At 46.1% G+C, this 23,510-nt stretch overlaps 1 protein-coding gene across 1 annotated transcript in view; it reads right to left on the minus strand.

The window, feature by feature from the left end:
* SYNE1 (spectrin repeat containing nuclear envelope protein 1) overlaps positions 1 to 23,510 on the minus strand; it is a 966,955-nt gene that overhangs the window by 619,878 nt on the left and 323,567 nt on the right. The window contains 5 exon segments of the mRNA XM_029596918.1: positions 4,445 to 4,609; positions 11,724 to 12,033; positions 15,577 to 15,749; positions 18,153 to 18,444; positions 21,805 to 21,960. Of these exon segments, the coding sequence (XP_029452778.1) occupies positions 4,445 to 4,609; positions 11,724 to 12,033; positions 15,577 to 15,749; positions 18,153 to 18,444; positions 21,805 to 21,960 (1,096 nt within the window).

Consider the following 23,510-nt stretch of genomic DNA (forward strand, 5'->3'; position numbering starts at 1 on the left):
TGTTAAAGTGAAGAGCACATGATATGCACAGGGTGTCGATGGCAATTTTCCATGGATTCGTCCTGAACACTTGGCTTTTGCTATGCACACAAAATGTGTACTTCTGGAGTGAGTATGAAATTGGACTTTCATAGTCTTGTTTTATACTACTTGGAAAGCCAAGCAAAATAACAGTATCACAAGCAAAAGACGACAAACATATTATTTGGAAAAACAAAGCCAACTTAGTAAACTAATGACTGAAAAATATAATGATCTCCATATTAGATATAGTCTTAAAGTTAACTTAGGGCAGTGATGGCGAACTCCAGTCCTCGAGCGCCACAAACAGGCCAGGTTTTCAAGTATCCACAATGAATAAGCATGAGAGAGATTTGCATACATTGGAGGCAGGGCATGCAAATCACTAACGTGATTTCCAACTTGCGTTATGGCCTTTTCGCAAGCAAAAAAACCCTTAATGCGATGCTAATTTGGAAAAGGGGGAGGGGTTGTGTCAAAGTAGGCTGGATTTGCAAAGCTATATTGCACAGTTTTCCATGGTATTAAGCTGTGCAATATGGCTGGATTGCAGAGAGAGAGAGAGAGAGAGAGAGAGAGAGAGAGAGAGAGAGAGAGAGAGAGAGAGAGAGAGAGAGAGATACTGACTATCTACAAGGCCCTTGTAGTAGTTAGCTATTTATGCTACTATAGGAGGCTCACCTAGAAACTCGAGGTGAGGTTTAGGTATTAGTGTAGGGGTTAGGGGCCACTTTGACATTCAGAGTGAGACGTAGGAACAGAACAGTGCACTCTTGTGAAGGTTTGATGACCTTCGGATAGAGGAAACTCACACAAAGATGAGATTTGTACAATGTTCTCTCAACCTAGTCTGATCTCATGCCTGCAAGCTCTTTTGTATGTAAATACATGTTTCAAAATAATTTCACCTGCTGCTTTATGCACTATTTACTTCCTTTCCTGACTTATTCCCTCAGTGTATACGATGTTTGTTTTTGATGTACAATAATAACTGCAAAAAGAAAAGTTATCTTTAGAAGGTAGCATAAGATAAACAAAAGTTTGACTCAATTGCTAACAAATCCTCTTTACCTCAGAAGTAACCTATTTTGGCTGCAGCTAGACAGCCTTTAAAACATGCAATGATATTTAATCATGTTGGAGGTCTGAGTAACTGCTAAATTTAGATGTTATGTTTATATACCAGTTTTGAACTCTACAGCTTCAGGATGATTACTAAAATCACACATTTTCTTACAGTCTGGTTATGCCTCCTTCCCAGGCACAGTTCTCCTTCGTGCTTAAAGAGAACGATTTTATTTGCAGGACATCAGTTTCCCTGACCCCATTCCAGCAGCCCATTACTCACTGCAAATGTTATTCTGTGTCTGCTCAGGCCAGGCTCCTTCGCTGGCATTTTAATTCAGAGTTCAGGCGCACCCTGTAGCCAAAACACCTCGCCTTCCAGCTCCCCCATGCAGAGCTCAGCCTTTAAGCTTCCCAAACACTGGGCCTTTTCCAGCAAACCCCTTTCTGAGTCCCTGAGGACCTATCCGGGTCACTGAGGGGGCAGGGCCGTGTCGACGGCTAACACTGCATCAGTTACAGGCACTCAGTGGCCTCACCAGCTTACAACCAGGTCCACCACGCTCTTTTGTACTTCGACATTGACTGTTGCTAAACAAAGTAATGTGGTTGGTGTGTTAGGTCACTGCGATACATACTGTCAAAATAAATATGTGCAAGCAGGTTATGGACAATATCTTTGCTTTTATAGAGTGGAGGAGTAGACCCGGGTTCAAGTTGTACTGTTGCTCCTTGTGACCTTGGGCAAGTCACTTACCCTCCATTGCCTCAGCGACAAACTAAAGGGGTTATTGATGGACGCTCTACCAGGGTAACATCAAGCTAGGTGGAGAGAACATTGTACAAATCTCATGGTTGTGTGAGTTTCCACACTCCAAAAGACATCACATCTCTCTCTTTGTAGGTAGGAATTGCAGCAATTGTGGTATTACCGCAAAGTGTGAAAAAGTTATTGCACTCTGTGGTGATATCTATGCAAAGTGCTAAGATAGTACACATTGCAATAAATAGGCTATTACCATAAAACTCGTCCCTCTAACTATCGCATGTGATAGTTTGATGAATCTAAGCCCTTAGATTGTAAGCCCACTGGGGATGGGGAAATACCTATGGTACCTGAATGTAATCCACTTTGAAGTGCTTAAAAAAGTGAAATCTAAATAAATAAACATAGTACAGACTATCAGGCAGCATTTTTAATTTTGCAGTCTCTTACTGTGGAGCCGAAATATGTTAGCATGTGGGATAGCAAAATTTAACACACATTTTTTTTAGATTATTGTGTCATTTATATGCAGTATTTGGGATATGCCCATAATATAAGAGCTAAGGTACACGTGCGTCACAAAACCCCAAGGAACCTTTACTTTAATATTACATTAGTGTAACACACTTTAACGGAGTGACCCCAATTTTCCCATGTTTGCGAGTGTATTGTGTAGGTAGTGTGTGTGGAATGCTAGCAGTGGTCTGTGGTGTGGACGGGTGGTGGGATATGTCTGGAGTTTAATCTGTTTAGCAGGGTCAGGAGGATCACAAAAAGAAGAGTACACGGGGTGTTGTTATAACTGATATCGTTATATTGGGGATTGTTCTTACACTGTTTCATGCTGATAATATTTCCCTAAGATTGGGTTATTGATTGTACCTGTGTTGCTCTCTAATAAAAAAAAAGATTTTGAAGAAAAAAAAAAAAAAAAGAACCAGGCTAGATGCCTGGTCCACCTTAAATCTTGCAAAGGGAGAGAGAGAGCTCTGTGGGCGGGATCCTGTGGGGCAGGGGAAGGTCCCGAGGGAGGGACCAGCAGGGGGAGCACAGGAGTGTAGGCCCAGCTGTGTTCAGGAAGCCCCTATGCCTCCAGAAGGAAGGCAGCTCCTATAAGGCATTCTGTCCAAATCAGAAGGGAGTGAATGTACCCTGTCCAGAGGCAAGGCAGTCTGCAAACCCTGTATGTGCTTACCGCTATGACTGGCAGTCCTGCAGGCGCACGCAAGTCATAAAATCCGGGATCGGCGCGCGCAAGGGGGTGCACAATTGTGTACCTTGCGCGCGCCAAGTCACGCTGCTTTCCTCCGTTCCCTTCCCACTAACCTAACCTTCCCACCCCTTCCCCTAACTTTCCCCCCCCCCCCTCAGTCCTGATTATTGTTGAAGTGCTGTGAACTTGAAAAAAACATTTTGTGCATTTGAAAAGGCTGGAGTCAGTGTGCTTTCTGCCTCCCGCCAAGGAAATGCCTCACGGTCTCCCACACACACTTTGAATGCTTTTTGCTGGAAAAGTGTGAAACACATAATGAAATGTATGAACACATTGGGGTAGATTTTAAAAACGGCGCGCGTGGCGCACATGTGCACGCACTACCTGGCGCGCGCACATGTGCGCCCGATTTTATAACTTGCGCGCGCAGACGTGCGCAAGTTATAAAATCCGACATCGGCGCGCAAGGAGGTGTACAATTGTGTACCTTGCACGCGACGAGCCACCTTGCGGCGCCGCTGTGCCGGGAGCCTGACCCCGCCCCTGCCCCGCCCCTTTAGTCAAGCCCCAGGACTTACACGCGTCCCAGGGCTTTACGCGCCTCGGACGGGCCTTTTTAAAATAGACCCGGCCGCGTAAGGCCGGTTATGCGCGTAACCCTTTTAAAATCCGGCCCATAGAGCGCGACAGGCAGATAAAGTTATCATTTCTTTATATAGTGCAATACCACAAACCCAGCTTGATCTCTGGCTTTAAACTATTTTACCCATTGCTAGTGGTCCTCCCTGACCTTTTGAATTCTGGTGTCATAATTGCCCCAGTTTCTCTACTGGTAGGCTGTTCCATAGATCCAATATCCTTTCTGGGAAGAAATTCTTCTCTATGCCACTCCTCAGCCTATCTCATCCACCCTTATCTCATAACCCTTTGCTTCTCATGCACTATGGGGCCAGTTTTCAAAGGGTTTAAGTGCTGAGTATCGGGTGTTGAGTACCTAAATCAGCTCCTTTGAAAATTGACTAGGCTTGAGCACTTACATTTAGGGACTTACCGTATTTTCACTGGGCACCTACATTTAGGATCCTAAACAGAGGGGTGGCTATCGGGGGATGGCATTTTCAACACTAGGCACTTACGTTATGTGCTTAAATCTAGGAAAATGAATGACAGCCCTAAATTTAAGGGCATTAAGTTTAGGTTTTTGAAACTTAGCAAAGAAACTTATCTACCCAAATATTTGTACATTTCTATCATGCAGATGTTATACAATTACAGGTAGCTTGCTTAGCAACACGTTTAACAGATGTGTTTGGCCATGTCCTGTCCTAAAGCTTTGCAGTCACCTGGATAGCTCGCAGCACAGGTCTCCATCGCCCTACCTTAAGCTTGTGCAATTTCTTGCGGATGGCCGGCACATCTCCCGACACGTCTGACCAGCGGTGAAGCTCCTCCTTGGCAGAATGAAGCCAGTCTGTGAATTCATGCACTGCATCCAGGTACAGCAGGTGGTCCTTTACAATGTCTTCCACTCTCCTTGCTTTCTCCTGGCAGGCAGGTGTAAAACAGACGAGGTTTACAGATTTAACACGTCACAATGCCTGGAGCCTGGATACAACATACTTATTGAGAAGGGCTCGCGGAACCATTTCTCAGACCGTTCAGTCAGGAAATCCGAACAAACAAAGTCATTATGATCTCCTTTTCAATCTTTTTTTTTCATTTCAATTTCAGGGAGCATTAAATAAATGCAATGCGAGTTCCCTCTGCTTCGTCACGCCACTCCCACCACTGTGCTGCAGACATAGCACTGTAAATCCGGATTTTATTGGATCAGATACTCTTATAAATCTGCACTGGCATTACCTTGTCAATCTACAAATGAGGCAGAAGCAGCCACAGAGTAGCGTCTAAGTGGAAGATCCTTTTCAAAACAGGAGGGATGGCTGCACTAAAAGGTACATCCCCTGCAGAAATCAACGCAGAGAGCACATATGACGGGCGTTGTACGTATCACTCACATGGATTTCTGAAAGGAATACCATTCATTCCACTAAAATACGAAAACAGAGGACATGAAGGACACAGAAGGAAGTCGGCACTATGCTGCCTGCAGAAGTCACTTTTGAAAATTACGAGGGTAATTTTATAACTGCGTGAGTTCAGGTAAAGACTGTGTGTACATTTTATGCACAGACCTTACCTCCAATTGCAAAAGCATTCCAAATTTGCAAGTAGATTGCATGCTATGCTCACAAACTCACCTGCGCCAAGTTACCCTTTGATTCTTGAAGGGCCCGACTTGTGCAGGTCAACTTACGTGGACATTTCTTTTAAAGCAAAAGTGCGTGTGTGAGTTTGAAGTCCACCCCAACTCCGGAAACCTTCTCCCCACTTCGTGTAAAAAGTAAATGTGTGTAACTGAGCGGGAGGATGCAGACCTCTGTGCATAGATGTTTCAGCAGCATCAGATCATAATGCCCATATAATAGAAAGGTTTTCTGACTAACAGGACCACTAGCAACCTCAGGGCTCTGATTACTAATGCTTTTTTCCCCTCATTCTGTGCTCATGAGGGGAAAAATAATAAAAAAAAAAAAAAAAAGCTTAGTAGATCAGGCCCTGGGATCCTGAGGGCAGTATTTCTGAAAGATTTATCCCCCAGACACAAAACAAGATCCAATTCTTTATAAATTGGAGCCTCTAAGCATTTTCACCTGGCTGAATTCTAAGCAGAGGAGCTATGCCTCAAACTGCGTATATAACCAGCCATCCCAATCAATGAATTGTATTACTTGTAAACTGCTCTGGGTCCTTCGGGAGAAGAGCAGGAGATAAATGGAAAATGGAAATGAATTGCTGTTAGGAGGTGAGGCTGTCAGCAGGTTAGCAGAGATGTCTGCTTTTAATTTGCTTGCTCTGAGCTGGGATGCAATTACGATTTTATACTGTAAAAGACAATTTGCCCTTCTCTTCCTGTTAAAAACTCTTCTACCACAATTTGGCCCCGCAGGAAGAGCTCCTGCTAAATCACACTGGGTAACATCCAAGTTTAATTTCCAGCAACTTCTGAAAGGAAAACAATTCAACAGAAAAAAAAAGAAAAATCCTGTAAGCAAGTGCTTGTATCAAAAGGACGTTTACCTTCGGGAGTAACAGTCCCACAGCACTTTAGGCAAAGGTTTGAACTTATATGATTGCTTTTTTTTTTTTCCTGTGGAATCTTTTCCTTTCATGAGTTGAAGAAATTATATTCCTGGATGAAATATGTGCTAATTCAAAGGTGCATGCAAACTCACTTATTTATTTATTTAAAGGGGAGGGGGAGTGAACCAGGGGAACTGGGAGTGGAATTTATAGATTGCGGGATTTAGATTAACTATATGAATATATCACAAACTATTTACAACGTTTATGCATATTAGCAGATCACAAACTAGTTACAAAGTTTATGCATATTTGCAGGTCATGGGGGTTGTTATGGGGGAAAGAGGTGGATAAGGTAGAAAGGGGGGAGGGGTTTCTGAAAGGGGCGGGGTTTTGCCCAAAATCTAACTCTCCCTCCCCCCAAAAAATAAATTTGAGCAGGTGTGCTTCTGCAAAGTCAAATCTCAATCCCAGATGGTATTAGTGACGGAGTCTAAGGGCCAGATCGAGGTTTCAGACAGAAATAAGGCAGAAGAATGGCCCTGCCACACAAACATTTCAACCCTGTGCTTAACCCACCCCCTGCCACCAGATGTCTAATGGATGCAAATAGATGTTTCTTCATAATTACACCCGGGCATGCTCTGCACATGTGCCAGGGATATTCTTAACAGAAACAGAGGTAAATATTCAGTAGGCCAGTGAGTGGGAAAGTTACCCAGGTTACCCAGTAATTTGGAGATTCAGTGGCCCTCATATCCGGATGACATTCTGCAGGTCACTTCAGGACAGGTATTTTCTGACCAGACTCATCCAGGTAACTTTAGCTGGGAAGTGCTGAATACCAGGGCTCGCTGGATAAAATGTAACCCTGCTCCCGTGTGCCTCAATCACCTGAACAGGTAATAAGTCACCTGGACAAAATAAAGCCTGCGTGCAGGGGAACCTTCTCAGTTCTCGCTTTCTGTCCAGGTAACCCCCAAAGATTGCCTGTTGTGAACGTTGAGAGGATGTGAACCCTGGTCCGAGGAGGAGTTGATACTACGCGAGGAGGCGACTCCCCGGGGTCCTCCGTCGAATGGCGAGGCTGAGGTGAAGTGGAAACCAGTAGATCTTCACCCTTGGAAGCCCGTGGTCCCCCCGGGAGGAGCCCGTAGAGACCCGGACCGCTGGGACTTAGGCGAAGCTTGAGAGAAAGAGGTCTCGTGACGTGGAAGCAAGGGCCAGCTAGATCTTCACCCTTGGAAGCCCGTGACCCCCCCCCCCCGGGAGGAGCCCGTAGGGGCCCGGACCTGGGATTAAGTGGCCCTTGAAGAGGGAAGACTCATCACGATCCAGTCCGAGGTCCAATACCAGAGGATCGCCGCTTCCCAGTCCGAAGTCCAATACCAGAGGATCGCCGCTTGGCAGTCCGAAGTCAAACACCAAGGCTCGTTCAGGAACAGGGACAGAGGTCCTGATACCAGAGGCACCAGAAGACTCACGGGAGTGAGCAGACTCGTTGCCAAGTCGAAGAGCAGGAAAAAGGAGGTCTCCTAAGCCTGCCCTATCTTTTGCAGCTGGGGCTGCAACAGATAGGGCAGGCTTAGGTGACGAGGTCCCTTTAAGAGCTGGCAGGAGGCTCAGCCTCGCGCCTAAGGGAAGGCCCAATCCCGGAAGTGCTGCAGGGCAGCCCGATGCCGTGAAGAGGATCCCGAACGGTGCCCCTCCTGCTGGGGAGCAAGGCAGGGGCTTGATCGGGGGGGATCTGCCCCGAGGAGGAGAAGCAGGGCCAGCCAGGGAAACGTCTCTCCACCGAAGCTGAGGTGCCGGCGTGTCCTTGACGCGCGGAGGAAGGTGGGGGGTGGGGGGGGGGGGGGGCCGGCCGCGGTCGGCCGCAGCTGGAGTTTATAACATTGCCTGGACAAAGCCTTTGAATATTGATTCTCACAGAACCTGACCCCAGGTGGTGAGGACCCTAAAGCCCGCCTGCCCAGTTGGGTTCATTCTGCAATGCCCTAAACCCCCAGCTGACTTCTGGCTTTCACCTCACTTTTTCACCAATAGGGAACCCTCTGTGCTTATCCCAGGCTTTCTCCCTCATCCTCTCACTGGGAGGCCATGCCATGCAACCATCACCCTTTCCGTAAAGAAAGATTTTCTGTTGTTATTCCTTTGGGCCTCCCATCATAACCGCCAGTTCTGGGATTTCCTTTCCACTGAAACACGCCTGCTTCTCGTGCATTGTTTCTAACTTTGAATATCAGATCTAGCTGCAGGGTCATCTCTTCAAACCCCTCCTTCTTTCAGCTGCAGCAGCCTTGGGAGACAGAAAAGGTGATGCAGGAGGCAGATCTGAGAACGGGGCCTGCTCATCACAGAGCTGATGTCTATGGAGCAGGGCAGCGACAAAACGGAACGAAAGGCGCAACATTTACAGGAGAAGCCGCAGAAAGAAGAGACAACCCAAACAGAAAAGAAAGGGAAGGGAAGGAGGAGAAAGAAACACCAGACAGACTGACGCAAATAAGAGACAGAGTGTTCTCCATAGCAGGTCCAAAGCTCTGGAACTCTCTACCACAAACTCTCTAAGCACGCTGCCAGACAGTAAGGAATTTAAAAGTGAATTAAAAAAACAGGGCTATTCATTAATGCATACAATTTAACTTAAACCTCAGAATATATGGACCCAATAAAAGATAAGAAAGGCAAATGATAATCGCAGCAATGAGGGAATGCAGGATTCTCAAACAAGCCACAGACTCTGAAGTGAAAACCACCATTTGTGTCTGTGATCACCAACACTCCTTGCCTTATGTTGTGGTCGCAATTCCATTTAGAACATAAGAACATAAGAAACTGCCATGCTGGGTCAGACCAAGGGCCCATCAAGCCCAGCATCCTGTTTCCAACAGAGGCCAAAACCAGGCCACAAGAACCTGGCAATTACCCAAACACCAAGAAGATCCCATGCTACTGATGCAATTAATAGCAGTGGCTATTCCCTAAGTAAACTTGATTAATAGCCGTTAATGGACTTCTCCTCCAAGAACTTATCCAAATCTCTTTTGAACCCAGCTACACTAACTGCACTAACCACATCCTCTGGCAACAAATTCCAGAGCTTAATTGTGCCCCAGAAACCAGCTCTAGACAGATAGAAATGAATACCCACCTATGAACTCCAATTGTTTTGATTTGTCTAAGTTTATCTGTTGAATGCAGACCTATGAATGTTACTTTTGTAAACCATTGTGATCGATACATGGGACCACGGTATATAAAATGTCTAAGTAAATAAATAAATAAAGAGGCGTGGAACAGAGAATGAAGAACCAAAGAGACTGAAAATGAAAGTCAGAGAGACTATAAAGGCGGGGGAACTGTTTTGTAGGGTGAAAGGTAACTTTTTTTTCTGGATGTGGCAATTTCCTTCTGCTTCCCTGGGTTTCCAGCTCAGGAATCAAGAATAGGGATCTGGTTCCATGGACCTTTGGTCGCAACTGCCCGGGGATTTTCCTTTACCCTATTTTATTTCCCCCCCCCCCCTCTCCCAACTTATTTGAATCCAATCTTTAGAGCAGCAGTCCTCGTCAGAGGGGGCTAGGCAGGAGGGCTCCTTCCAGGACCCTGCAACCGTGGGCCCCTGAACAACCACCGCGTAATGACTCTGACTCCCCCCCACCCCCCACCCACACTGCCTGTGCAACCCGAGCAGTCCTGGCTGAGCTGGGGAAACGGAAGACCTCAGCCTTCAACTGAACTCAGGTCCCTCCACGTGCCAGCAGGCGGGATTTGCGCCTCGCCAGCGGGCAGGCCTGGTAAAGAATTTCCTAATTTCCTTATCAACGCATAATCTCCTGGAACCTCATGGCTCGCTAGGCTTCTCCTACACAGGGAGAATTTGCAGAACTGATCGAATGGAAGCTGCTGGATTCAGCTCTTTCCAGCGAGTAACCAGTCTTTGCTTCACATGATGGGCACGAGAGTTTGCACCAGGTCCCTAATATTTACGGGGAAAGCGAAACCCTCTCGGCTTAAGCTCTTTAGGGCACTGGAAGTCGTGGGGGTAATTTTCAAGAGTTACACGGTGGTTACACCCATACAATCAGCATGTATGTGTGCAAGTAGCGTGTGCACGGTGTATGTGCTGTTTTGGAAACGTCACGAGTACGCGTGTACTTGCTGTGCCGCACATAAATGTTAACAGGCAAAAAAAAAACAAAAATGGGTGATTTAGGGGCATTCCAGGATGGAGTTCAGAGGTCACCACAAAAGTTGTTTATCTTATAAGCGGTATACTCACACAGAGGTAGATATTCAAAGGACATTTAGGACAGATAACTCAAGCTAGCCATCTAAATGGCCAATCTGGCATACTCAGCCACTTATCCGGCTATAATTTGGTCGGATAAGAAAAGGGGCATTTCAGGGGTGTTCCTGGCTGGGGTCGAGTTATCCATCTGACTTAGCTAAATATCGGGTAGATCTGGCTAAGTTAGCTGAATACATTTAGACCTCCTACGTTATTCGGCCTTGTGTGGCCGGATAATGTGCTACTGAACCGTATACTTTGAAATGTTATCCGGCTAAGTAGCACTGTCAGTACAGAATGAAATGGAAACACATAATGCCCAATCCCCTCCCTCCCCCACAAAATCTTATAGAGGCGCTATCGGGCCGTGCGCAGCTCACCCCTTAAAAACTGTCTAATTTAGAAAGACCCCCCCATCCCGGTGAATTAGGAACTGCTATAGCAGCCTTCCCTCCCACCCACCCAGAGAGATAAAAAAAACATCACAGTGACCCCCCTCCCCCCTCCGATATCTTTCTGTCCATTGCCAGGAGCAAGGGACCCTCCGTATCCCGCTCCCGGCACCTCTAGAGAGTCGGTGCTGGCAGCGTAAGCTTAAGTCAAGTTTGTGCTTCCGGCACTGCCTCTGGTTCCCCATGTTCACAGGCCTTGCTCAGCAGCGAGAGGTCTGGCACTGCACGTGCATCGCTGAAAGCTCACAAATTTAAGCTACCACTGGGGACGAGCAAGCAGAAAAGTCAAGAGGATGGATTTACAGGATCTGTACAAGACACCCTGGGCCTTCCCCCTCTGCCCTTAAATCCAAAATTCCCATTCTGACTAAGGAGCCATAAAGCAGAGGAGGGAAGGCTGCCAGGAAATCCATTCCTAATGTAATCACCTCCCTTGATCACACAGCGACCCTAAAGGGCTCATCCAGTAACCCTGGGCTGTAGCTACGAGAAGCCATTTTGTGCCTCCCTCCCTACACTGGGCACTGAGAACACTGCCTCCTGTGCTCCCAGCCTCCACGGACAAGGAAACGAGAAATGCATTCCTGCTGTCTGGTAATGGTGTGCCCCTGGGCCAGAGATCAGCTCTACACACCTTATTCCAGCCACGTTCTTTCAGCAGGGCTACCTTTTTCATGCCCTGGGAGCTTATGACTCGGCAATAAAGGACTTGCTCATTGGTCAAAACAGACTAGAGGCATCAAAAGGCTAAATATCCTCCAACAGTACCTTCGCTACGGTTGTGATGTCACTGAATTGGGCTTTCAGCTCTTCCTGAACTGCCTCCTTGAACGAATCCCCTTCGGTCTTCTCCTGCAGCTCTCGCGCCTTCTCACTGAGACGATGCAGTGCGCCGGAGCGATCCTCTATGTCCGCTAGGACAGCCTGGAAGAAATCCAGCTGGGCAAACTTCTCTTTCAAGCCCGCCTGCTGCTGGATGGGCTGTTCCAGTTTCTGATCCACTGACTCCAGCCAGTGCTCCAGCTGGCCTTTCTTCTCCAGGTAGTCGTTCCACAGACTTATCAAAGATTCCAGAGTACTACGAAGATATAGAGAGAAGATAACAGGTGAGTTCTCTTGACATTTAAAATAGCAATCCTGCTCAGAAATTTTGTTTTGCGGCCCAGCAATTTTTCCCCTGTTTCTTTGGCTTTCTGCTGAACTGGAACCATTCACTTCTGTGGCTATCGTACCTAAATTCTCTATTTATAACAATTCAGAGATTTTTACCAATTTCCAACCTCCCTGTCATCTAGACCAGTCATTAGAGCGATGGCTATCAGACAGGATCCGCACATTGCAGCTCCCTCCAGAACCTGATGCATGTGTACCAGGAGCCTGGCCAATAGGTGTCGCTGTTGAGCAATGACAGAGATTCTACTCTTGTTTATAAACACTTGAGGAGGTAAATCATTCACAATCAATAAAATTGTACACGCTCAACAAACTTTATCTTAAAGAGATATTATTGCTTAAGGACACGGCATCAGAAATAATTCTTAGCTGATAGTTGGATGTCCATCCACTGCCTCTCGCCGAGCAATGGGCCCCAAACGGTATCAGCAGTAAGCACTTGGGTTTCATTCACTTGCTGGTTCTGCCCTATTGCTTTTTCTGTACTATATCTTACAAACTTTATTACTTCTTCTTATAAACCTTTTTCAAAAACGCCCACTTATCTCTTTTCAAAATACTATCCTGGAGTCCCTCCATCTTTCTGATCCCTGAATTTTTTCATCCTTCTCTCAATTCTTGTGCCACATCACCCGACATGAGCTCATGTTTCAGTGGACTATACCACTTTCATTAGGGGTTACGCACTCTAATTATCATAACGACCCTCCCATGAGGAGGCTGTGAATGTCGCTTCTGCATCATTCCCCTTCCCAGGAGCAGCTCACATGCACTGTAAGGTACAGCATGGTCGCTGAGCTGTCAGGCTGGCCCTCATTTGTTGGTTTTTTTTTTTTGGGGGGGGGTTGGCAAGTCAGATAACAGTCATAAGCATATAATATGCCATTTCTATTTTTATATTCTCTTTAAAGCAATATACATTCCTATTTGTTCGCTAACTCCATCTCGGACTTCAAGCAGAGGCCAGATCATGCCCAGAGCTGCTCTTTGATTGCATTTTCAGGTGCACTGGACAGCAAAGAGAAGGGTTAAAGAAATTTTAAATGCATTACAAATCATTTCAAGATGTTTTTAAGGCACGTGCACATCAGGTCAGATCCTCAGTAAAATGTTAGGGATAAGATGGCATGCTGACTTATCGGTTTAGTACAGGGAGTCAGCATTTTTAGAATGGCAGACGCTCTAACACTATAGCAGTGTAAATATATTCTTAAAAGTAGGGCTGGTGGGATCTAATATGAAGAACATCTACAGATGGCACCTATCTCAGTCACCCTCACAGATGGCAGAATAAGAAAACCTATATCGGTCTAACTAAAATATAACTTTTTAGGAAAGTTTTACATTCACCATATTGGCCATGGAATCACTGCAGAATATAAAATAAGTTCAGAGCAGATTGCTAGAGCTATTAAACTATAAAACCATCATTACATCAGTATCAAATCACTTTATATAAAACAACATCAACCACAAAAAGCCTGTCGAATCAAGAATGGGGATGTGTCACTTTAATGTGGAACTTACCTGCATCAGAGATGAGGAAAATACCTGTATTCAGTTGGAAATAATCCCCACAGGTACGTAACATTACACTGTAACAGTCTCCATAGGAGACTGTAAAAAAAAAAAAAAAAAGTTCATTTCTCTGCAATGCTGGCTTGTGGAAGACCTGCAAAACTAATTTCATCCCTTCCCTGACGCTGCTCTAATCCTCTCGTGGTCCTATCAAGGGCACCTGCTCTTCTGCATCCTGGCAGTCTCAGCAGGGGCATCACAAGGAAGCCGGTGCAATGCGCCCAGAGGAAAGCCCCAAAATTATGGACAAAACATTTGATCATTGTTTCCAAAATTTCAAAAATATTAATAACGTTGATGGGGCCCTCTGTCGTTACAGGAACTGTCAAGACACACAATGCGACACAGCAGTAAAATGAGCTTTACTGACGCTCAAGGCTCTTGGTCATGCCTCTTCTTGGATGTGACACAGAGCTGGTTGATCTTTACCAGACTTGTGAAACACCTCCTAGGCCTGACCTGTGTGTCTGTGTCATTTTTCAGCTGCACATGTGCAGTAACTTCTGGCGTATCTTTGAGAGTGAAGTCAATGTTGAAATACAAGCCTGTAACTTTAAGAGTCATGGATTTGATTTTCAAACTAACATTTGCATATAAAACCTACTTTATGCGCACAAGCGGCACTTCGAACATTGTTGGTGTTAAAGTGTGAAACCCCTTCAGCAGGGGGGGAAAGAAAGGGTAGGGAATACATTGGCGCACATATTTTTGTTATACAAAAATATGCACATAAATGTACACACAGAGAGTGGTGCAATACTGTGTGTCTATGTGTACATGTGTACTGGAACAACCTGTGACTTTTCAAAGCAGATTTGTATGCATAAGTCGGCTTTGAAGATTCCCTGTAAATAAGCTGAGAAAAGGCACAGTTCAAATCAGCAAGGACACAGGCACACACTCTCCATTTTTCAAATCCACACAGCCATACCTCCTTTCTGATGCTCAGATCAACACCACACACACACACATACACACACACACATGCAACAACATCTCTAACACACAAATTCAAGTTCTGTATCAAATACAGTAACCTAAAGCTTCAATTTCACATAGACACAGCCAGCTTATCTCTCTCTCTCTATCACACAAACAAACACACACACACACACACACACACACATAAAAGCCTCCCTCTCACAAAGAACCACTCAAAACCCTTCTCTGTCCCACATACACAAACGTACTAAGACTCAACCTCTTCTCTCTAATACAAACAAAACCTTGATGTCTCACGCTTGTTCACATATCCAAACACAATGTCTCCATGTCTCCCTTTCATATACACATACACACACATGCACGCGCTCTTGTGCAATTTGTATATTTGCACTCAATGAAGTCCATATTCAAAAATTACTAAATCCCACCCAGACTCATCCCTGAACCCACCCCTTCCAAAAGATTTGAATGTGCACCATGCACTAGCGCTATTATCGCATGAGTTAATGCCATAACGCATTTTGATGAATGACCCGGTAAGTTAACTAGCTAACTCTGACATTCAGACTTAACCAGCTAAATCTGGTCAGGCCGGCCAGCTACATTTAGCCGGCTAACTTTAAGATAGCCGGCTATATTCAATAGTGCGGCTGCACTATTTAATATACCTCCAAAGTTAGCCGGATATGTTCATCTGTCTAACTTTGCTATCCAGTCTGAGTCTGAATATGGACCTTAGTATAAATATCACTTTTGGAAATTCTGTGTACTTGATGGAGCAGTTTTCCAATCTTATTCTATTTGATCCAGCCACAATGAATTTATTCTTACGCTGTTTCACCAATAGCTCCGTTTCATTGTATGCATTCAAGACACCTGTTACACAATGTATTCCTTCTATGTAAGTAAAATAAAGCGGTATTACCTGTGTGACTTAAGTGAAGTGTTGTTGACATTGCCCCATACATCTTTCAGTGTTTGGAGCTGCACCTGAATCACCTTCTGTCCTTCTTCACTGCTGCTCCTCGCAGCCTGCTCTCCTTTGCCAATGGCCATGTTCAACTTTATTTCCCCTTCACCTTTCATTAAAAGGATTTCCTACAGTGTGGCGAAATGCATACAAAATGCTCAGCTTCCACCCTTTTCCAGCTGTCTGAAATAATCATTCAACTCTAACCCTTCTCTGCCAGGTTCTCGTTCTGTTACCGCCGGGCCCATTCTGATTGATGATGTTCATCTCAAAACATCCAGCGTAACATGAAGTGCATGAATAATACACTGTACACTTGCAATGCTCAGTAATGTACCAAGTATTGCACTTCCTAGGACAAGGAAAGTTTTCCCTGTCTCAAACCACAGGCTGAGAAAAGCAGGCAGGGCATGGACAGAGAAACTAAAAACTGCAACAGAATGAGAGATCGTCCAAACAGAGTTTTCAGTGATTCTGCTCCTCTAAAGTCAGCCCAGGCCCCCAGGGCTTGAAGAGGACGGAAGCACAAATAAGCCGGCATCAGACTGAGAAGTACGGTAAGCTTAGGAGCCCTGGCGCCCTGCTCAGAGCTCTCTCCCCACAATATTTCCTTGAACTTCGGGTCTAGCTGAAGAGAACGGAGCCACATGATGCCAGGCATCTCAGTGACTCTGCCCTCGCTGACATCAGTCTAGGCCATGGGGCTTTGAGGAGACACCATGACTGCCAGAGGCAGAGACAGCAGGCGCCACACGGACGAGCGGGGAAGCTCGAGGGACCTGGCGCACTTGAGGGACTCTGTCCTGTCAACATGAGTACCTGGAGACTTTAGCCCTATACGAGGAGTTTGAAAATTACCTTCTCTGAGACTGCATAGGAAAGTTAGCAAAAAATGCACCTAAGTTAGACCAATTTTCAGTGCAGACTTACAGACATATATCCGCTTTGAACATTATCCCACCAAAACTACTCCACACAGGTTATACGTGCTAGTTGGGTTGCACAAATTATTCCTGAAAACGTATGCATGGATATGCATAAGTGGATGGATTTCCAACAGTACGGGTATATGTCTAAATCCACCCCTAGCAATGCCTCCATTCAGTCTGGATAAACGCATGCATGAGCCTAACATATGTGGATACTTTTAACTGCATATTAGGCAGGCACTTTGATAAAGGGTCATGTTCTGTGCGAAAAATAGTGATCCACGTCCAGAAGTTCCTTTGAAAATTACCCCCCAGGTTTAAACCAGAAAACAAGAAGGTATGAAAACAGGCATTCCACCATAACCAACACAAAGTTTGATAGTTACCAACTATTTCAAAGATTTGCCGCATTTTCAGCCATATGAAATCTGTCCAGTGCTTGAGTATTATACTGTGCAACTATGTAAGCTAAAGATGGCAGAAAGTGACAGAAATCCCTCTAATGTTTACTTGTTTAGTGGTCATGTGTCTGCTTCTGGATAAAACCTAGACATCACTTGTATTCACTACTGGCCACTTGAGAACGTAAGACCCATGTACACAGTAAACATTGCTGGAACCTCATTCTCAGGGTTAGGAAAGTTCAGTGGGCTGTATCATCAAGAAGGGCAAGGGTTTAATTTGAAACATGAGGAATAAACTGTGAGAGGTCATTTCAATACGAAGAATAATGAGAGATTTCTGGACTGGAAGCAATGAGACATGAATTACAATGTGCTGATTGCTAAGATGGATTAGCTGTAATGTTATATGTTTTGTTATATGTATTAGCTAGCAGAATAACTTGTACTGGAGCATTTCACTCTATGTGTGTTAATTCTGTCCGAAAATTATGAATGCTATTTTGTAAACCGTTGTGATCTTGATATAGAATGATGGTATATAAAATGTCTAAATAAATAAATAAAATAAATCATATTTTACGAAAGCTAACTGCCTGGACATGGCATTGCCATAACATGAACTGAGGGACACAAATACTGCTATATTTATGTGAAACTCTTGGCACTGCAATTTCTTTCTTTTTTTTTTTTTTACTGTGCACACCGGCTTCTCCACATACCCCAGGTAACATCAAGCAGAATCCGCCTCCCATACACCTTTTAAGAGCTGCTCCCCTGTGGAACTCTAGTGACCTAGCACAATGATTAGAGGACAAAGCCACAGAGCTTGTAGGTCCTAGCTCTGTTCCCCTATCCTTTATTCACATCATGCTTGGGCTAAAACGTCTACTGTAAATCCTTTGCATGATTCAGATTACATGCACGAATTTCGAACGCACTGAGGACTCTGATGGAGCAATATAAACAATGTACATTATTAGCACAGCAATGGGTTACAATGCAATGCAGTTTGGACAGAAAAATAAAATGAATGATTTCAGATTACAACGTCATTTTTCTGTTTGCCCCCTAAAGGTGCGCAGTAGCTTCACTAGACGAGGTATACGCAGCTGTTTTAAAGAACAATGGACTTTTTGTTGCGGAAGCAAAAAAAAAAAAAAAACCTCCACAACTCGTTGGTTTCCTTTTACTGCTTTACCTGAACTTGCAGCAGCTGCTTCTCCAGTGAGTCTCTCCCGCCGGCGGTGCTCTCAGCGGCGGCTAGCCTGTCCTGCACATCCTTCAGCCAGGCCCACGTGCTCTGCAGCACTTCCTCGAAGGCCTGATGCTCCTGCAGAGCCACCTGGCAGGCCCGCAGCCTCTCTCTGATTGTCTTCGCTAGGTTTTGGTAAGCCGCGAGGAGCTGGGAAGCCAGGCGCCCTTCCCCGCCATCACCACATCCGTCCTCGGTTAAAGCCTGGGCCCGCTGGGAGAGCTTGTCAAACGATTCTCTGAAAGCAAGATGGCCTGTGACATCAATTCTAGAAATAACTTTGCAGCGGGGAAAAAAAAATGTAACAGTGAAGAATTGTAAAAAGTATATACAAGATGTTAAAACGCTTATTCTCTCTGTGACTGGATAAATCTGTTTCTGGGGATGCCTGCCAGTGAAAATATTGCAGTCTGCAGTGGATATATTCAACCGTTTTGGGATAGAATGATGATTTTCTTCTATTTTCCTTTTTTAGATTTTGTATACCGGCCTTGGCAAAGGGAATACCTAAGCCTTTGAAATCTAGAGGCCTGTATTTTTCTTGGCATTTTCTCAAGCCCAAGGCTCTAACTAGTTACTATATATTACTTCTTTATATTCAATCTAAGATCAAGAACACAAAGGTTTGTTAAATACAAAGCCAATATTAACAAATTTTCATGATTACATTTGTTGATGAAACGTTCCTTACATTATCCTTACATTACAAAATATATTATAATAATACGCTCGTTTTGAAATGCCAGAAAATGTAATAGCAGAAGTGACCATAAGGTGTCAGTATCTTTTATTATAATAACATGATACTGACACCTTGTGGCCACTGCTGCTCCTTCAGCCCCTCTTGTTTTCTAGACAACAACTATTTGCACTGCAGCAGCAGTGTCAGAGATACTGGGGGAGAGAGGCTGCCAGTGCAATAGCACCGAGGCCAACAAAGTGAAACGAGCCCTCCTGCAATGAAGGCACACCTGTGCTACGCACACAGGTGTCACCCTGCGGGATGGCTGAGGGCAAAGGGAGCAAATCCCCCCCCTGCCTAAAAATTGGCTTACCCTTCCCTTTCTTTTCGCCTCTCACCAGTGATGGCCTTTACCCTGTCACAACTCCCTTCACCTCCTCCCCCCCCCCCCTCCATAGCCTGACACAAGCTGGCAGGAGAGTATCACAGGCAGCCCAATAATTCTTCCGCCACCAAGGCCTTCCTCCAACAATGTCCAATCAGCTGCTTCCATCATGTGGTGTGCAAAACACTACACATCAGATGGACCTATCAGCAGGAGGAGTGACTTGAAAGCACCAGGCCATGGAGAGAAAAGCAAGGTGAGGAAGAGAGGGACACCAGAAGGCAGGGGGCACAGGACAGGATAGGTTTGAAGCTCCAGGACAAGGAGAAGGCAGGGGATGGGGGGATTAGGTAGAAAATTAGGAACCTGGGAGCGTGGGACTGGAGATAGGGGTGGGAGAGTGGGAATGGGGGCGGACTCAGGAAAGCAGTCACTCAGGAGCTGGATGGGGACTTGGAAGAGCGGTAACTCAGGGATTGAAGGAGGAGAGCAGGAAATCAAAAGACTGGGTGGGGGATCAGGGACAGAGGGGACTTGGGAATGGAGGGTTATGCTAGATGAGTGGTGGGGGGGGTGAGACTGGGGTGGGGATGGGAGATGGAGGTAAGAGATATGGTGAAGCAGGGCTAAAAAGCTGAGGGGGGGGGGGTTTGAGAGATGGTGGGAAGGAACTGGAGAGCTGGGGAGGAGGCGAGAGGCTGTGGAAAGGGACTGGAGCTGTGGAGGCGATGACAGAGAGTGGAAATGGGGGACTGAGAATGGGATGAAAGAGGGGGAGTGAGACCCTGAGGAAGGGCTAAGAGACAGAAGAAACAGGTCAGAGAAGGGGGAGAGGGCGAGCAACAGGGGAAATACCGGGGACGGTGAAAAGATGAGAAGTAATTGAGAGCCGAGGTGTTAATTGCATCGAGTGGAAATAGGGGGCTAGGAGGTGAGTGAAAGAGATGGGCAAACAGGAGGCTGGGAAGGAATCAAAAACAGAGGAGGGAATGGGCTGGCGATGGGGCGAGAAGGGGCCATGGCAGGGGAAAGAGATATAAAACTGGAAAACGAGGACCGGGAAGGACAGAGACAAAGATGGGGAGGGAAGAGGAAGGATGCAGCCCAGCAAAAGATGTGAAAGGAGGGAGGGGGTAAAGGAATGGGGGATGGGGTGACTGGGGGACAGGACCCTTGAACGGAGATGATTGGATGGGCCTGAAAGGGAATGGCTGGAGAGAGAGAGAGCACTGGAAGTGAGGAGGAGGAGGAGGGCAGGAGGCAGGGATGAGAGAGTTAGAAATGAGACGGCTATTATTGGGGGGGGGGGGGATTTGGATAAGGAGAACAACCCGTGAGGGGAAAACGAAAGGTAGAGAGGAGGGCAAAAGAAGGGAGAGTTGGAGGGGAAGAGCTGCAACAGGGAGAAGAAAGAAATATATTAATTTGACTGCCAATGTTTTGCAGGTTTGTGCTAGCACACATAAAATGGTAGGGGGGTTTTGTGTCGCTGGCTGGGAAGTTCTGGGATATTGAAAAGTCTCACCGACCATGCAGCACGAGTATTGGCCAGTTGCTCACGCTGATTGCTGAGGGAGACCCAGCAGGACAGGTAGCCTTGCTAACTTTTAAACCTAGCCAGGACCAGCACACATCGCATGCGGACCCTCTCCCTCCGTTCCCTGGCTTATGGCAACTACAAACACATGCAGACACACAAATATTCAAGCGCACACACACACACTCACACACAGGAACACAAACACTATTTACACACACGTATAGAAACACCAACACACAAAACTCAAACACAAATAGGCACATACAAAAACAAAACATACATGCACAGACATACACAAACACTCAGACACACACACATACACAAAACAGAACCCAGTCACATACAAATTAATAAAAATATACACAGCACACACACAAAACCACACAATATGCAAATGTACACAAACATACAATATGCACACACACACACACAAATACCACACAACACCTCTTCCATAATAAGCAATTTTTCTGAATCCCAAATTTTCTGTACCTGTGGTACGCTCAACAAGTGGACGGCCAGCGCCATCTTAAAAAATGGTGCAGGCCATCCATTGATCCTACCATGTGACAGGGGCCGACCAATAGCACTGGTAGCCCTTGTCACATGGTAAGGGCAAAGAGTCACCGGGGCCATTTTGATTAGTGACAACTGACAGCCTGAGAGGGGGAGATTGCTCTCGGGACCCCCGCTGGACCACCAGGTATTTTCGGCAAGTTTTGGGGGGGTCAGGAGGGTTGGGGGATTGTAGGTAATTGAATTTGAAGGGTTGGGGTGGGTTTTGTTTTTTTTTCGGGGTAGCCGAAAAAAATCGGCCAGAACCGCGGGAAAACAAAATTTCCCACGGCGGGCCGATAACAAAGGCCGAACCAAAAGGTTGGGCCGAAGCACATCTCTACCATTTAGAGGTTTTCATCCCTACAGAACATACTTGAAGAACACTGAATGCTATTCACACGATATGCGGACAGTGGCACGGGAACTCCCTCACCTCGTAGCCAACAGTTCTTCCAGAAACATTTCCACTTTGTGCACCTCCTTTTTCTTCTCGGGAATGTGTTGCTTGCGTTCTCCCAGTGCCTCTGTGTTTATCCTTTCTTCCATGTCATGAATCCAGAGGTTCAGGTGCTTATGCTGATCTTCAAAGCTACAAAACAGTAAACCTTTGAAAGCCAGCTGTGAAAACATAAAAAATCAGGGTCTCCAGGCTCACCAGACAAATGACCAGAGACAAGGGTGTTCTCTGGGTTTCCCGTGTCCAAATTCATATTCCAGCTGTGGAACACTGCAGTGCTGACGCTTACAGCACTGGTGGCCAATGCCTATCTTCCAGCTATACAAACTCTGAGCCCGATGTAATCAAACGTCAGTAGAAAAATTCTGAGCTAAACTGTAACTCATAGTTTCTTTACTCCCATGAAGTTAATTCCCCATGCAATAAGCAAATGGTATGCTAATGCATCCAGAGTTAAAAAAAATAAAACAGGCTAATCCTAATGTGTACACAAAATGGCACATGTACCACGCAAAAAATATGGGGGTCCATTTTCGGCTGCTGTGCGGCTTGGCTAGTGAGCTGGATAAACATATCCAGGAAAATAGCAGGGTATATTCAGCGGTGCAGACGCAGTGCTAAATATACCCAGCTTTCTTACAGGGTCATTTATCATTTTTCATTTGGGCCTTAACGCTAGCAATAATGCGCAGAATTCCCCCCTGTGCGGAATTGCCATTTTCTGCGCAGAATTTCCAAATTCTGCGCAGAAAATAGCAGAGGAGACCCCGGCATGCCGCGAACGGAGTGCGTCCCATGTGTGCCGCGGGACGCGCTCCATTCGCTGCAAAGATGAAAGCCCAGCACACCATTCGCGGCGAAAGGGTAAGACCCCTGTGTGCCGCAAACGGAGCGCCGGGCCTTCATCTTCGCCGCGAACGGAGCACGTCCCGCAGCACATGTGGGATGGGCTCCATTCATGGCATGCCGGTGAGAGAGAATGTGTGTGTGGGGGGGAGGGGAGGGTGAGAGAGAGAATGGTTGGTAAGAGGGAGGGGTGGGGGGGATGCTTGAGTGTGGGTTTCAGAGAGGGAGCCTATAAGAGGGGAGGGCTGTGGGGGAGGGGGAGAGAGTAGGAGGGTGTGAGAGAGAGCATGGCAGGTAAGAGAGGGAGGTTGGAGGGATGCTTGAGTGTGGGTTTCAGAGAGAGGGAGCTTATATGAGGAGATTGTGAAGGAGTGTGTATGAGTGAGAGAGATTGGGAGCTCGTGTGTATGAAAAAGGGATTGTGTGTATGTGAGGATGCTAGCCTGTGTGAAGGGATTGTGTATGTGTGAGACAGAGCCTGTGTGAAGGGGTGCATGAGAGAGAGACATAGGTAGCCTGTGTGAGGATGTATGCGTGAAAGAGAAAGGGAGCTTGTGTGTGTGTGTATGCAAGAGAGAGGGATCCTGTATGAAGTAATCTATGTGTGTGCGAGAGAGTGAGGGAGCCTGTATGCAGGTGTGTGTATGTGTATTAGAGTGAGGGAGCGTGTATGAGGGTGTGTGTATGTGTACTAGAGAGAGGGAGCATGTCTGTGAGAGAGGGAGGGACAGAGGGAGCCTGTGTGAGGGGCAGTACTGAGAACGGGGTCAAACTTTGGGACTGGCTATAGAGTGGAAGGGGTTGAACCTAGAGATGGAGGTGAGAGATAGTGGCAG

The sequence above is a fragment of the Rhinatrema bivittatum genome, chromosome 3 (genome assembly GCF_901001135.1).
Source record: "Rhinatrema bivittatum chromosome 3, aRhiBiv1.1, whole genome shotgun sequence".
In the NCBI taxonomy this organism is placed as follows: domain Eukaryota; kingdom Metazoa; phylum Chordata; class Amphibia; order Gymnophiona; family Rhinatrematidae; genus Rhinatrema; species Rhinatrema bivittatum.